Source organism: Hesperophylax consimilis, chromosome 11, assembly GCF_061612785.1.
Source record: "Hesperophylax consimilis isolate HC1 chromosome 11, BYU_Hcon_1.0, whole genome shotgun sequence".
Classification (NCBI taxonomy): domain Eukaryota; kingdom Metazoa; phylum Arthropoda; class Insecta; order Trichoptera; family Limnephilidae; genus Hesperophylax; species Hesperophylax consimilis.
In genome coordinates this window covers 11,993,518-12,010,130 of record NC_142846.1, presented here as the reverse complement: position 1 = coordinate 12,010,130, position 16,613 = coordinate 11,993,518, and the positions used below count along the sequence as shown (strand labels likewise).

At 34.0% G+C, this 16,613-nt stretch overlaps 1 protein-coding gene across 1 annotated transcript in view; it reads left to right on the top strand.

Moving 5' to 3' along the window:
* The window catches only part of LOC149419799 (epoxide hydrolase 4-like), a 32,964-nt gene extending 17,026 nt beyond the window's left edge, over positions 1–15,938 (top strand). The window contains exons 4-7 of the mRNA XM_089637308.1: positions 9,632–9,804; positions 13,163–13,247; positions 14,096–14,231; positions 14,747–15,938. Of these exons, the coding sequence (XP_089493434.1) occupies positions 9,632–9,804; positions 13,163–13,247; positions 14,096–14,231; positions 14,747–14,853 (501 nt within the window). The 3' untranslated portion in view covers positions 14,854–15,938. The remainder of the gene's footprint in view (positions 1–9,631; positions 9,805–13,162; positions 13,248–14,095; positions 14,232–14,746) is intronic.
* The last annotated feature ends 675 nt before the right edge of the window (positions 15,939–16,613 follow it).

The following is a 16,613-nucleotide window of genomic DNA, read 5'->3' as shown; positions in this document are numbered from 1 at the left end:
AATTTTACATTTATCAACATTAAGTTCCATGCAGTTTATTTTGCACCAATTATTAAACGAGTCAATATCACGTTGAAAATGTAAGCAGTCAAGGTAGGATTTAATTATCTGAAGAATCTTATTATCATCCGCAAAAAGCCAGAAGCGTGTATGAGAAAAAACTTTGGTGATATCGTTAATAAAAAGGTTGAAGAGAAGCGGGGCCAAATGAGCTCCTTGGGGAACGCCGGACGTTACGTCAATGTTAAAGGATTCAAAGTTGTTTATTTTAACCCTTTGTTTTCTATCGCTCAAGTAAGAGCGAAAGAATGATAACAACGGGTTTCTAATGCCTATAGCATAAAGTTTGGCCATGAGAATCGAGTGATTTACTTTATCAAAGGCTTTGGAGAAATCAGTATAGAGTACGTCAACCTGAGTGTTGTCTTCCAAGGCTTTAACAATGGTATTTGTAAAGGACAATAAATTAGTTGTTGTAGATTTCGCCGATCTAAATCCATGCTGTTCATCAATCAGAACATTTTTGAATATAGGAGTGATTTTCTTTGTAATTATCGACTCAAATATTTTTGGAATACAAGATATAATTGATATTGGTCATAAATTTTCAATGTTTGACTTGTTCCCGGACTTAAAAATGGGTCGAATATATGAAATTTTCCATGAATCAGCAAATGTTCCAGATGAGAGTGATAAGTTGTACAACATACAAATTGGGTTAGATAATGAATATTTACATTCTTTTAGCAAGATTTCTGGAATGCCATCAGGTCCGGTACTTTTTTTGTTAGAAAGTTTACTTAAAGATTGGTAAACCTCTACAAGTGAGATTTGGCAATCATTCAAGTCAATGTTGTAGTCATAGTTGAGTGGAGGGATGTTGCATGAGGCACCAAAATATACAGAGGAGAAGTGTTTAGCAAAAAGGTTGGCGATGTCAAGACCGTTAGTAGCATGAGTTTCATTATAGTGCATACTAGAAGGAAGATCATTATCAGTACGCTTTTGCGCAACAAATTGCCAAAATTGTTTAGGGTTTTGCAGTAATTTTGACTCAGTAACTTCTACATAAGATTTATAGCATTTGGCTGATTCGATTTTGGACAGTTCCCTTAAATGAGAAAATTTTCGATACAAGTATAAGTTGCCAGTGTCTTTAAATAGCTTATGAGTTTTCTTTTTTTCAATTATTAACTGTTTGAGTTTTGAGCTAAACCAATTTGGAAACTTGGGTTGATAGTAACATCCCTTAGGAACAAACAAATCTATAGCGCGTGAGACGCATTCATTAAATTTAAATACAGCGTCATTAATATCAGATTTTAAAAATAGTACTGACCAATTAATCTGGGAAAGAAATTTGTTCATATTAGAGTAGTCACCATTAAGATATTTGTAGTGATAAGAGGCACTTGGTTTCAAAGAATCTAATTGGAAGAAATTAGTGATGTTAATAGAGAGAGGTGGATGATATTTATCTATAGGTAACAAAGAGACATCAGCTTCACTTACTATGATATTTGGTATGCTAGAAAAAATTAAATCTAGGCAAGAACCTAGATAGTTAGTGACTGGATTTATTTGAAACAGATTCAAGTAGGCAAAAAAATTTACAATTTCAGTAGCTTGTGGGGAAAGATTACTAGTAGGAGTTTTGACACCTTGGTTGTCGTTCAGCCACAATATTTTAGGTAAATTATAATCGCCACAAATAAATAAGGAATCAGCGTTTCTAGAAACATGTTCAGTTAAAGCAGTATGTGACTTATAGACTTCTATCGAAGAGGATGGAGGAATGTAAACACAACCGAGTACAAGTTTTTTGTTACCTAATAGAACACATAGAAACAATTGATCAGACACATTGTTAGATGACTCTAGAATATAGCAATGGTATTTCTTGTTTACACATATCATCACTCCACCACCTTTACATTTCGCAGAAGAAGTAGAACGGTCACTACGAAAAATGTTATAGTCAAAAAATCCCAACTCAGCAGATGAGATATTATCGGAGAGCCATGTTTCAGTAAAAAATATAAAGTCATATTGACACACACTGACGTTACAGCGAATGGTGTTCAGTTTTGTGTTTAGGCCACGAACATTTTGGTAGTACATTGAGTAGGAATTATTCACAGAACGATTGATCAGGTTCAACCTAAAAAATTAATCCGAGAGAGTTCACGTCTTTCAGCAGCCTGGCGGGCGGGGCAGTCCTGAGCTCCAGTATTGTGAGAAGCCGGTTTCCTGAAGAAGGTGCAGGTGGCGCATACTGGTGATTTCACCTTATTGGGGCAGGCATCACGGTTGTGGCCAACTTTGGCACAGTGGGGACAGGTAGGTAAGTCAGTTTGGCACTTTGAAGCTGTGTGACCATATAATTGACAGTGGCCACACTTTAAACTATCTACCCAGTCTCTTACTCGGTGTAGTTGCCAGTCTATGGCAAGTTTAGTTCGCGATATTAAAGAGTGACGCACAGATGGAGGGACTCTAAAAATGTGGATGCAGTTTCCAGTGCGAGGGCCAGATTTATGGGAAAAAGACATGATCAATTTTAAGTTCTCCAAAGATAGACCAGTGTCGTTGGAAGATTGAAGATGAACGGCACTTATAATTTCCTCTGCCGAAATGTCTTGAGGGAGGTTGTGGATGGCGATGCGAGGGAGGCGATTTGGGGCAATGGTTGCTTTTAATCCCGCTTCGTTAAGCGCCGGAGCGTTCGCGAGTTTATCTGCCTCAGCAGAAGTGCTGGGGTGTATTAACACCCCACCATTTTTTAGTTCTCGCATTCCAGTGACTCGGATGCCCAGTTTACTGGGATTGATAGCATTTTTCAGCGATTTTAGGGTCGACTCGGAATTGTCTGTTGACTGGTGAATTATAACCGAAGGTCTGGCAGGTCCTGGAGGAGCATTATTTCTGGTTATAGGTGGCAGTAGGGGAAAATTTTCCAGTTCAGCTCTCGATTGATGCTCTACAGTTGAGATTTGAACACGATTGTTTATCTTCCTTAAAATTCTATTTTCACCGGAAATTTCAGCCATTTTTGCCGCCATTTCGCTAATTACACCTAATATAGTTATAGTCTTTGGATTCAATTTACTCATTTGTTCTTTGCTCGGTTTCGTTGTAGCATCATTAATACAGTTTTGCATCTGTTTTACCGCTTCCGTAGCTTTGGATATGTATATCTGGGGATCCATCTTGAGTTTTGATTGTAAATAAGAATTTACGAAAAAATTTATTTATCACAGCTTGAATCACCGTCTACTTCAAAAAGTGTCTATGGTTAACTCAACTGTCAAAATCACTTTTAGAACTTGAAATTCACGTAGATTATTTTAAGATAGCGAAAAACTAATTTACGCAGGAGAATAAATGAATATTTCTCCACAAAATGATGTATCACATATATAAGATATCACCCTTTTACTGCACTTTTTCACGTAAGAAGAACAGCTAACAGTAAGTAAATGCGCTTAGAAGTATTGTTATATTGTACACTGTATACACATTTTATATTTTCTGTAGGTAATCTTAGAAAAAATATTCTATAATGGAACTGCATAAAATATACTATATATTAAAGAATATCAAATTCCGACGAAATTACTCTCCCTTCCCCCCCACAATGCGTGAATTCCCCATTCGTAACCTCACTACTTTAAAAAACAAGCGGCGAATGGGGTAATAAAAGTTTAATTTTACTGGAAAGGGCTACAATGATACATTTTTATCACGCTCACTCTTGTCTCTTTTACCGTTTTGCATTATTCAATGTTTGACTGCTGGCTGAAGATGGGCGACGTCAGTTAAGTAACATTATTTAGAGTCACAGTCGCTTCGCAATTTTATGGGGGTCCCTGGTGACCTCCTTCGCATGTGAAATTTCAACTTCAGGAATGCAAAGTTAAAGTTTGCCAGGAAGCCCAAGAGTTCTGTTTATCACTGTACGTACTTATTGATGAATTTCGGTCTTCATATTTTGGGAATTATTTGTTTGGTTTCCGCTCTATAAACATATAAAAATGGCCTCATAGCTGTGTTATGGTCTGAAATAAATTAGCACGGAAGAGGATATAAAGTTTTGTTCACCTACGGAAGGTGCAATAAACTATAACATCTCATGAACTTGACCTTTTCAAAAGACAAATAACCTTTTATGACTCTGCTTCGGGAGATTCTGTACCATATCTTTGCCCTCAACTCATGCTGTTATCTCGTGTTTCACATTTTATTTCTGAAATGGGTTTATTAATTATTAGACTTTGGTAATTGTACGTTTTTTTAGAATAGTGATAAAATATCTTGAGCTGGTAACAGTTTCGAGAAAAGTTTTCTAATTATTAACACACTTCGGGCGGGAAAGGTAATTTTACCTGTTCGGTCCATTGATGATTAACGGCGGGAGGGATAGTTCTACCTTTTGCGCCGGCCTCATTTCAATGGCAGAAAAGACGGAATTATTCAATGTTTTTCTATGAATATTAAATACCTGTAAAGGTCCCAGCTATATGTACATAGTTATCGAATGGCCCATGGGTCCTTGAATAGATGACTGGCATTTAATGTATAAATATTGTAGTATACTATGAAGGAGCCACATAAAAACAAATTAGTTCCTATGTAGTGTACCTAGTTTATCTAATCTGTTGTGAACTTTTAGTTTTAATTTTGAAATCCAATCCCAAATTTTCAAGATATATTATCACAAAGCTGTGGATTTTTTTTCTCTAATTTCTCTGCTGTTTAATTTGTAGATTACTACTTAGCGTTGACCCTATGCCCTTTGATAAGAATAAATCTTAACTGCGTACATAATACAATGGTGTTAAAAGATGAAGAAGTGAAGCCTCGCCTCGAAAACAGATATATCCGTTAAAAAACACATTATTGAGAAAAATTAAGAAAACTAATAAGTATGGTACTTACATGTACTATTACCGTTATCAATTATGTATTTTTCATTAGTTTGACAGCAGGACATAATTTTCTAATTATTTTAACTATTTAATTTTTGAAAAAATTCAATTAAATTTAAAAAAAATTAAGTGACATTATCACATAGAATGCTCGTCTGCTATACCTTAATAAGTTGGATGGAAAACAATGTTATACATTCAAAGACATTTTTTGTTTTAAAAAAAGATCAATACTACATAAAAGATTGTCATCGTAAATTGTAAACCTTATTACTTACATGTACTTTTTCGTTTAATAAATAAAAAAAAAAATAAATAAAAAAAATAAAAAAATTAAATTTGATTTATATAATAAAAATGAATATTTAATTTATGTTTAGAAATATGATAACCTTTGGTAACATTTGCAGATTTAAAATAAAATAAATTATAGTATATACAGGGTGTATCGGCACTAACCCGACAAACTTTAACCAGCTATTCCTTAGCACATTTGGAGTAAAAAATGTTATGGGCACTTTGCTGTCCGGTAGCATTTTTTTTTCAATTAAAAACAAAAAAAATTAAAATTTCCACACTACATCACTGTCATTGGCATTGCGTTTCGTGTTCAACAGCTGTTATAAGCAAGTATGTCGAAGATCGTCTTCGCTCTTTCGCACACACTAAATAATAATAGTTAAAAATGAGACGAATGGTGCCGTGCCATTTCGTTGTGATTGTAGAGGTGCGCCAATATAGGTACACACATGCATTATTCAACGGAATTCGAATAAAATATTTGCCAGATGGGTTTTAAAACTTTGACAAAGGATAAAACAGTGGTGACATGTGGTGAAAATATGAATGATAAATTTTTTATTAAAAAAAAACGTTACCGGACAGCAAAGTGCACATAAGATTTTTTACTCCAAATGTGCTGTGGAATAGCTGGTTAAAGTTTGTCGGGTACGTGCCGATACACCCTGTATAGTGACTATTGATAAGTTACGAACGTGAATAAAATGTTATATTTTATGTATTTATTTTGTGATAATACATTACAAAATAATAACAATAATATTTATAATATATTATTCCAAGTGAGTTTAAAAAAAAAAACTCATTTCGGGAAACACAACATAAAATATAATAAACTTATTTTTACAAAAGAAAACGATTTTAAAAGGGAGTTCAATGAACACAGTACATAGATTTTAATACAGACTAGACAGACTTAAGGTTAATTCAAAATATTGAATTGAATCGAATACACACATTTTTAACCCAATCGCTGCCATTTACGCGTATCGGCGTACGAACGATCCGTGCCACAACTGCCATCTACGCCGTATCACGTAAATCGCCAGTATGAATGTTTCGAAGATGATATTTCTAAGTTCTAACGGTAGATGGGGCTAAATATTATTTTGTAAAATATTATGAACTGTTTCTTTGCGACATCTCTGGTAAAATATGATAATTTTAATTGTTTATACTACGAAAAACAGCATCCAAAAAAGGTCAACAGATTTCTTGACGCAGTCGTTTGAATCTCCCGCCATCGCAGCGTCGTGTGTGTGGATATCACGTGGTTCTTATTACGTTCTCTGTGGTGTGGTTCTAAAAGTTTTTTTAATATTCGGCGGAAATGTGGACTTGAGTTTTTATTCCCGAATTGAGAATTTAGTTTGCGTATTTTTTTTTAATTTAGTTCGATATTTCTTTTCGTGGGTACTTTTATAAAATCATTTTTGAAACTTTATTTTTAATATCCCTAAATATGTCAAGACGCGATCTCAATGAAGAAGAGATAAGAGAATTCGTCCTCGATATTGACTCTGAAATTGAGGAAAGTGATGATGACTCAGATATTATAACGCAACTTAGTGACAATGAAGATGAGCCTATGGAGACTGAAGTTACCCAAAGAACTTCGTCAGGAAATTGGACTGTGAATTCCGGAAATTTTATACCAATCATCCATCAATTTAATGATTTTCCATCTGGAATAATCGCGACCCCATTATTATCAGAAAATTCCCCGGAAATAAATTTTTTTGAACACTTTCTAAATACAAATATAATGGCCGAAATTGTCAAGGAGACAAACAAATATTATCAAGCGACTATTAGAAATAAAGTTATTTCTGAACATTCACGGCTTCGCAGGTGGAAAGATACATCAGTTAATGAACTCTACATATTTATTGCAGTGACAATGCTAATGACCAGAAATAAGCACCACACGATAGAAGAGCACTGGTCAAAAGATCCCCTTCTGACAAGTAATATATTTGGCAAGACGATGGCAAGAAATCGTTACCAGATATTGCTGAGTATGCTGCATATGTCAGACCCTGATTCTCAAATTGCTGGTGACAAATTAAATAAAATTAAACTTCTGGTCAATCACACTCGAAAAATGTTCAAAGAAACAATGGTGCCATACGAAAATCTTTGCATTGACGAGAGTATTATAGAGTTCAAAGGACGTCTTAAGTTTAAACAATATATTCCATCCAAACGCCATCGGTTTGGAATAAAAATGTTTATTTTGTGCGACTCGAAGACAGGTTATATTTTAGATATAATTATTTACTGTGGAGATGGGACGGATGTCACTGACAATCAATGTCTTGGGGCTTCAGGAGCTGTTGTCACCACTATGTTAAATGACTACCTCGGTAAAGGCCACACATTATATGTAGATAATTGGTACACTAGTCCAATATTATTTAAATTTTTGCATGACCACCAAACTAACGCATGTGGAACGGTGCGAAAAAACCGTAAAAACATGCCAAAATTCAACAAATTGAAGAAAGGGGAAATTACTTCTCAGTATTCCGATTCACTGATGGCATTAAAATGGCACGACAAAAGAGAAATTCACATGTTAACGACGCTTCATGATGATAAAGTTTCTCCAACTGGGAAAATAAATTTTAGAACTGGAGAAGTAGTTTCGAAGCCAAATTGTATTCAAGATTATAATAAAAACATGGGCTTAGTAGATAAAGCGGATATGATGATAACTAGTGTAAATTCGCTTAGAAAATCAATTAAGTGGTACAAAAAAGTTTTCTTTCATTTAATCGATTTATTTTTACTGAATTCGTACATTATGCACAAAACCGTTACTTCCAAAAACATTACTTTTCCTGATTTCCAATTATATGTGATAAGACAATTATTAGAAAAATATCATACTACATCGCACCCTGAAGTTGGTCCATGTACGTCACAAGATGTGCCATTACGGTTATCTGCCAAAATGCTAGTAAAACATATGCCGATACCTATACCCGCAAAGGAAAAAACCCAAAAACCTTATAAAAACTGTTATGTTTGTTCTAACACTAAACTTAGACCAAAAACAAGAAAAGCGACGAAGTACATGTGTGGCGAATGTAACGTACCGTTATGTGTTTGGCCATGCTCAACAATATTCCACGAGAAAAAAGAATATTAATTTTAAATCTTTAAAACATTGTGTAAATAAAATGTAGTACAATTTAGTGCAATATCAAATATAAAATGTGAAAAAAGTTGGAGAATCGTTGCCGACTCGATACAATCCATAATGACATGTGAGTGTTTATCTTATATCTCTTTGTTTATTTGTGTTAGTGAGTCAGCACTATGGCGGTTCACCGCACTCAATTATTCTGTCGGTGTTTATTATTTATGTCGAAAATACATAACGGGACACACTCGAGGATTCAAATATCTTATCAAGTATGTACCAAAGATATCAGTAATGAGCATCTAGTATAAACAAAGCCCTCAATGGCAATGGGAATGCCGTAAAGATTAATTTAATTGAGAACTTAAAAAAGGCTGAAATAGCTTGGCGTGTGATAGTTGACAGAGTATATTGCTTGGGCAGGCATTGGGTTAATAATATATGTAACAAGATGTGAGATAAGCTGCCACAGTATTTATACTTAACTTAGATTCGTTTTCCACTAACAACTACTTAACGGATTTGGAAGAAAATAAATTTTAAAACCCACACTCAAATGCGACGCCATCTTGGATAGAAATTTTTAAAACCTATGTAACGAAAAATATTGCTAACTGTTGTGTTCGCACAAACAGGTCTCCAACTCGTCTTGGAAGGAGTTTTATAAATAATAGGTTCTTTAATATTAATCAGGGATTTATTAATATTCCGCGTATTATATTGGTGACTCGATAGTCGACCTAACTAGAAGCTTGCTAATTGGAATCTGGGCCAGTGAGATTCTCTGAGAGCCTTCGCACCGTCCATGGCGACAACTGGCCTAATATTGTCTTCAATAATTAAATAAACGATTGTTTGTACAGTATGTTGTTTTCCTTACTAATAAAAAATAACCCTTTGATACCTAAAAATAATGAAGATATAATTAGAAAAAATCTAAACTAGTGAGCAAAAAAAAAATTTATGCACAAAATTTTTTTGATAGTTGTTTAAGGTTATCAAGCTTAAAATATGATCTATATGTTGAAATAAATGTGCGGTTCTGAAAGGGTTAACCAGAAACGGAAAGGAAGCTGCTGCTGCTCGGAATGATTTTGGAAAGCGAATGTATAGTTGTTGGTCCCATATATACATAGTTAACAGGGTTATTGGAGTGCCAATTCAGAATTGACAATGTTCGGGAATATTGACATTTTAACTTGAGATTAGGAACCACCACAATATTTTTTAAAATAATTTTTTAAATAATTTTTAGGTCCCATTTTTAGTAGAATGTGAAGCCCTTCGTGGAGACATGGCCTTGCTGGACAAGTGCCACACACACCTGAACAAGAAGACCCTCAATGGTTCCTCCAGCACCCTCATCGAGGCCTACAAGTACGTCTTCTCCCGGAGGCAGGACTGGACCGGACCCATCAACTATTTCAGGTAATTTACAGTATGTCAAGAATGTATGGAGAATAGAGGGCGCTGTGACCTTTTGAATGGCAACACCGAGGTGGTTCAAGAAAGAAAGAAAGCACTATGGTTCAATTTTTTATTTTTTTATTTAAAGAAAGCAAGACAAAAATATATATTACAGTAAATAATAAAATAAAATACAGAAAAGTTCCAAAAAACTACTTTTCAGTAGTTTGTCGATGGCAACTTTTCACATAAAAAATATCAAAAAAAGATAAAAACTTATTTTACTTAAGCGCTTGTTATATGATAGCGAAATTTCGCAAACTGTCAAAATGTCTTCATTTTTATGTCACTAGAGGGCGGTAGTTGTACATTAATGAACTTGTTAAAATATAACATCACATGTGCGTTTGTCGCAAAGCAATGAACGTATAATATGAATGTGAAATATTAAGTAAAACAAACAACTTAGTAAAAAAGTATGACTTATTTGCAGAACCTACTATTTTGGTAAAGCATTTAATTTGACATTTTTTATAAATGTTTCATCATTCACTTGCTGTTGTCATTAGTGTTGAGGAACATTTCCGATACATATAGTTTGTTTTACACGGTGTTCGGAAACTCGTGGTATAAACGGTAAAACCCTTTATAGGTCATAAGCTAAAAACGGATAGTTTTGAAACCTGCAACATTAAGGTTTATATTTCTTTATGTTTACAAGTTATAAGCCCTTGGGTTGTAATCATTCTGAGGTAACGCACAGAGGTCTTGAATCGAACCAACCGCCCAAAGTTCTCACATGTTGAGTAAATTTACGAAAACCGCGTCCTGGTCAGTTTCTCTATAAAATTATCAAAGCAGTTATTCATTTATTGTCAATTTTGGGTTATGACTTTTTTTATTTGAGCTTTCGTTTTCGAGAAAATCGAAGGTGGATTTATTTGGTAAATTTCTTAATTTTATATTTGATAGAATATCTATACATATTAATACCATCATTAATAAATTGACCTCGAGAAATGAAAGAAATTTTATTTTTTTATTTATATATTTGTTAAATTATTCTGTGTTATTTAGTACAACTAAACAATAATCTTTTTTCATTTATTCGTTACTTGAAGCATACCTTGTTTGGAGTATTTTTTCCGGCTGCCATGGATAAATCATAATATTGATCTACAAAGAGAAAAATAATATTGGTAATTTTTGGTTCAATTACCAAACGTGCCCTATGATAAAACGTTCACTCTCCCACTTGGTCAGAGCGCGTAAAGACAATGAATTCTCTCACACACACTTGCATAAAGATGCCGCCAGTAAACAACATGACGTTAGTGCTAACCGTTAGGAAAAGGAACGCATATTAAATGTTGAGTTTTAAAATATGACACTTGAAAAAATACAATACGTCAAATTTACATGAAAAAAGAGAATTTGTGAGTAATTACTGTTTTTGTAGCTTCATTAGATTATTGCAATGCTTCAAGTGAGTCGGTATTCTACTTTTAGACCCATTAATGAAACATTTTGATGGCATTTTCGAAATATATACGCCGTGAAACAGGGAGCGATAGCTTCAGTACCGTTCACGGGGGCTTCTCACCCGTAATAAGTAAAATACTGTGAAATGTCTTGAAAATTTGGTGCAAGATGAAGTATTTATTTAATTGTTAATATCCACAGATATCATAACGATAATAAGAGGCCGTACTTCTACAGATGTGTGTATTATATACATATTTTAAATTAAAAATATTGTGTAAAAGCGTTTTTAATGCGATAATCATGGATCGAAGTTTTAAAAGTGGGTTGTATGGTGTATCAATGTTTTTATTTTTTATAGTCGAATGCCTACAACAACTACAAAAAAAAATAGGCAGACTGAAAAATAATAGTCCATTAATTGGTATAAAAAAATATGAAGTCTGAGAATGACATACGAAAGGTAGTATTAAGCCGTTTTAGGGAGCTGTTTTCCAGCAAATCACCATTATGCCCTATAACCCACTCTTAATGACAACAGTGATAACAATAAAAAATAACAATTTGTTTTAAAAATATAAAAACATATACACAACAGTGATAGTATCTACCTATAGTTTGTATTAGACTCTAATACAAACTATTTCTTTCAGCGAGCCAATTTTTCAACATAATATTTGTTTTTACATTTGTACATTTTTTTATTTCAGCAGGTAACATATTTAAGCAACTAGGTATCATGTAGTCCAGTGTTCTTTGTCCATATTTGTTTAAATGCTTAGGTACAATTCAGTTCAGTTTCAGTTCAGTTTCAGTGCCGGCAACCCGGGCGTTTATTTAAGGTTGGTTCTGTACAGATGTTTTTTTTTTCATTACCCTCCTCACTAGACAAAGTCTGTAGTAGCTGTAGAATAGTCCTTCATTTATCGTAAAACGAGTATTGTAAGTGTGGTCCAGTCTATTTATGTATATAGGGCTATTCATATGTTGAAATATAATTTTATACCACAGAATTGATCTTACTGAGAAAATTTTAAGATTCTGATAAAGGTAAAAATAAAAATAAATATTTTTCACATTCAATCATTTTTATGTGACAGTGTTTTTCAGAAATTAGTGGTACCTACTTCCTGAAAGGATGTGAGTTTTTTTTTAAATTTTATTAGATACTTGCTCCGCCACACGTTGCTGTGGCTCAGTCTGTCTGTGCAGATAGAGAAACAGTAGCGCATGTTGCTTTTATGTCAAACAGATGGGGTTGTTTAAAAAAAAAAGTTTTTTTTACCTGTCCCTTGTGACATCTATACAAAATAAAAACACACGCTTATTCAAATGCAACATTGTGTCAAAATTTCAAAGCAATCGGTGAAGAAGTTTCGGAGATTTAAGATTTTGAAAAAACGAACATTTACATTTTTATAAATATTTGTTAAATCACAATAAAAACTATATGGATGAAAACATTAAGAAAAAATGAGTTATTCCATTTTTCCTGTCCAATATCAAATTGGCAATGTTTCTAGAGTCAATCACAACCTCACATTTGAGTCTACTATAATTGTTCTAAAATCAGTGCTGCCATTAAAATAATTAAAAAGTATTTCTTTACTGTCTTTCTTAACGGACTGTTCCTTCTTTTTGAACTTCCGTTGGATTTCACAATGAATTAAGGAAATGAAGTAATTTATTTATATTTGATGAAGCTATAATATTTACAGTTGTATTAAAACCTTTTTCTCTATCTTTCTAATGCGCCTCTCCGATATTGGGGGTGAGATAATCCCACTAACTTCAGAAATGTAAAATCCTAGTGCAGTGATTACATAAAAAAATATATTATTGAGTTTTAAAATATCATTGTGTATTGTTATTGATTCAATGATTTTTTTGTTTACAGAAATTTCATCTTTTGGCGGGTAACCGAAGACAGAGGAAAGATCAAAATTCCTGTTTTAATTATCACCGGGAATAAGGATCCGCAGGTGACACTTCCTAAATACTTACATGTCACTCAACTTTTATATAATTACTTTTCGTCTCATCTTCTTCCACTTGACATATTTGAGGCAGGGATCCATCACCCTGACAAGCCGCCTCCAGGCATCTCTGTTTTGTGCTACTTCGGCAGCCTCTGCTCGCACAGCTTCTGTAGTTGCTTCTCCCTACTTTGACTGGGGCGACCCTTGGACAACTTCTCTATGGAATATAATTGCACTCAGAATTGGAACTTGGCTTCCTGGCTCAGGGATATTCAAAATAACCGATACTCCATGATTAAAGTATCTTGGCGACTATCGCTATGCATCTGTGCGGACGTTCATACACAGAGAGATGTTGCAGACATTTTGTAAACTCGTCGGAGATGCCATTCTCCTGCAACCAGCCAGGGAGGGTTGTCGCCACTCACCTCGTCGAGACTTTAAACATTGCGTGTGCTTTAGATCAGTTCTAGGAACAAAGTAGTCAAACAAAGAATGACAGGATATAAAAACTGAATTTAACAATGATTTGTGGCGATGCTGGTCTCTTGATTTCAGTAGCGACGTGTATAAACTATGTGCGACAATTTGTTTGCGACGTGAGTACTCAACATGAGTATCGGATACTTGCAAATCCCTACGGAAGAAGGGCCTTAGTATGTGACCAAGCCACCTCATTTACAACTTTTCTATGAAGACTTACTAACAATTCAGATATATAATTGATTTGTGTGTCTGTTCTATTTACCTTCCAACCAACCATTTTATCAGAACCACATAAGATGTAATATACATACTAGTTGGTATTTAGGCTTTTATAATTAGTTTGTTTGTTTGAATGTATTCCCCAGGTGACACTGGAGTGCATGGTACGCAGTTCCGAGTGGTGTTCCCAGGCCACCTTGAAGATAGTGGACGCGGCGGGACACTTCCCGCACCAGGAGTGTCCGCAGGACTTCAACAGACTGCTTAATGATTTCCTCATTAGTGAGTACCAAAAATAAATTTAATTAAATTAAATTCTAAACAATTTTACCAGTATTTATGGATTTATAGTATAGACAATATGGAGTCTGAGGAATGTGTATAATAATTAGTGTTAAGTGAAATACTGTATTACATAATTTGACTTTCAACGTATATAAGCTCACTGTAGTCAATTGAAATGTTTAGTAGCCAATATCTCAGATTCCGCATAACGCTGATTTTCCACATAAGGGCTCAATTGGGGATCCCATAATCCAACTGGCTCCAGACGGTTTGTAGTAGCTTTGTCAATTATTATTTATTTATTGCATCCACTATACATAAATCACGTTTTTTCTCATAAAAATTAACCTCACTAGGACTAAGCCTGTATCGAAGTTAACAATTTACATTTTTAATTTACAATAATTAACAAAATATTTCAAAAAGAAATGTTTAATATATGTCTATATGTATTTAATTAAACACATTACCTTTAATCAAATATGATTAAATATGATTGTTTTGCCTTTCAGCGGACAGAATAGTCCCCGTACCCAAACCTGGCCTGGGGGTATTGGGAGTGGATGCCGCCCGGGGCCTGGTGGGCCGGATGCTGGGTGCTGTGCATCTCTTCACCTGAACCTTCCCGTAATATCAGCCATCTCCTCACCGCATTCACCATGGACCAACCATCCTTGTCACAAGTGCCAGTTAGATACTTTGCCAAAGCATTGCACTACCATTACGTGTTCTGCTTAATTACAGTATTTAATATCCATAATCCATGTAGGAGATTCTCTTCCAAACGTTAAATCAGGAAATTCTTTTTTCATAGCGTTCCATTACGTTATATGATGTGTATAGTTATGTAATGTAACATCCATGGTCCAACAAATGGGAAATTCTCTGCCAAAGCATTCCATTATAATAATAAAGTATGTCGTGTTTACATAGTAATGTAACATAACGTCCGTTTCCAACAAAAAGTGGGAGATATGTTGCAAAAGCATTTGATTACATTACAGGCTATGTATAGTTAGTTACATAATGTAACATCCATAGTCCAACAACAAGTGTGAGATTCTTTTCCAAAGCTTTCCACTACATTACATGTTGTGTTAAGTAATATGTACAATGAAACATTCATGGACAAACTATAAGTGGGATAACAAATTATTATAAGCAATAATTAGTCGCTTGAAAAATCCATACAAATTGAAAATATCTCCCGAGTAAAAATAAATGCCGCCGACGGGAATTGAACCCGTACCTTCTGATGTCCGGTCAGGTGCTCTGAGACCACTGAGCTACGTCGGCTTATTTCCAACACGCCAAATAATTCAATATGTACTAGTACGTCAATCAACAATTACTGCTTATTATATATTTTTGTAAGTGGGAGATTCTCTTCCAAAATTTTACATGTTATGTCAAGTAATATGTACAATGAAACATTAATGGAAAAACTGTAAGTGGGAGATTCTTTTCCAAAGCTTTCCATTACATTACATGTTATGTTTAGTAATATTATAATGTAACATTCATGGACCAACTATAGGACCCAAAGTGGGAGATTCTTAGCTAAAGCATTCTAATAAATTGAGTGTTGTGTTTAGTAATAAAATGTAACATTATGGTCCATCAACAAGTGGGATTTTTTGCTATAGCATTCCATTACATTACATGTTATGTTTAGTTACATATGATTATGATTAAGTTTGTTTTTTCAGCAAATGTGATACGATATTGAGTGTTACTTACGATACTCTAAATTTACGTAATTTTTTTAGTGACTAAGATTTTTGTTTTTTTATAAAATTACTTACATGAAGGTCTCATTAAGTTTATTGCTTATTTACCTTATTTCCTTGGCAGTATCCCAGTTCAGGGTTGTCATTAGGTATCCAGTCTTGCTAGGTATCTGGGCCTTCTTTCCATCAAGTCAGGACATTGGCATATTACGTCAATAACTTGTCCTAAAAATTTGTACTCGAATTAAAGAATATTATGTACAGTTCATTGTGGTGAAAATATGTTACTTGTACTTTTTATATTAACTCCACACAGGAGCCTCGAGGGAAATTATTTCTTTCAGGGATCATTGAAATAATTTCCTTCAGGGCCTCTCATCTTTGGAGATGCTGTGTGGTTATTGCAATAAATCTCATACTGTTCAGAAAGCATGAAATTACCTCCAGTTTTTTTTAAATTGATTACTCTGAGAACAATCAACTTTTAGGGTACCTACCAAATAGATTGTTCTGTTCCCACATTCCTAAATAATAATTGATTTTACTGTAATTATTATTAAAAACTATATTAATATTTTCAATTACAATAAGATCTAAGAACACTATTTATAATACATTATTGTTCACTACTTTTTCTGTTATTTTGTTA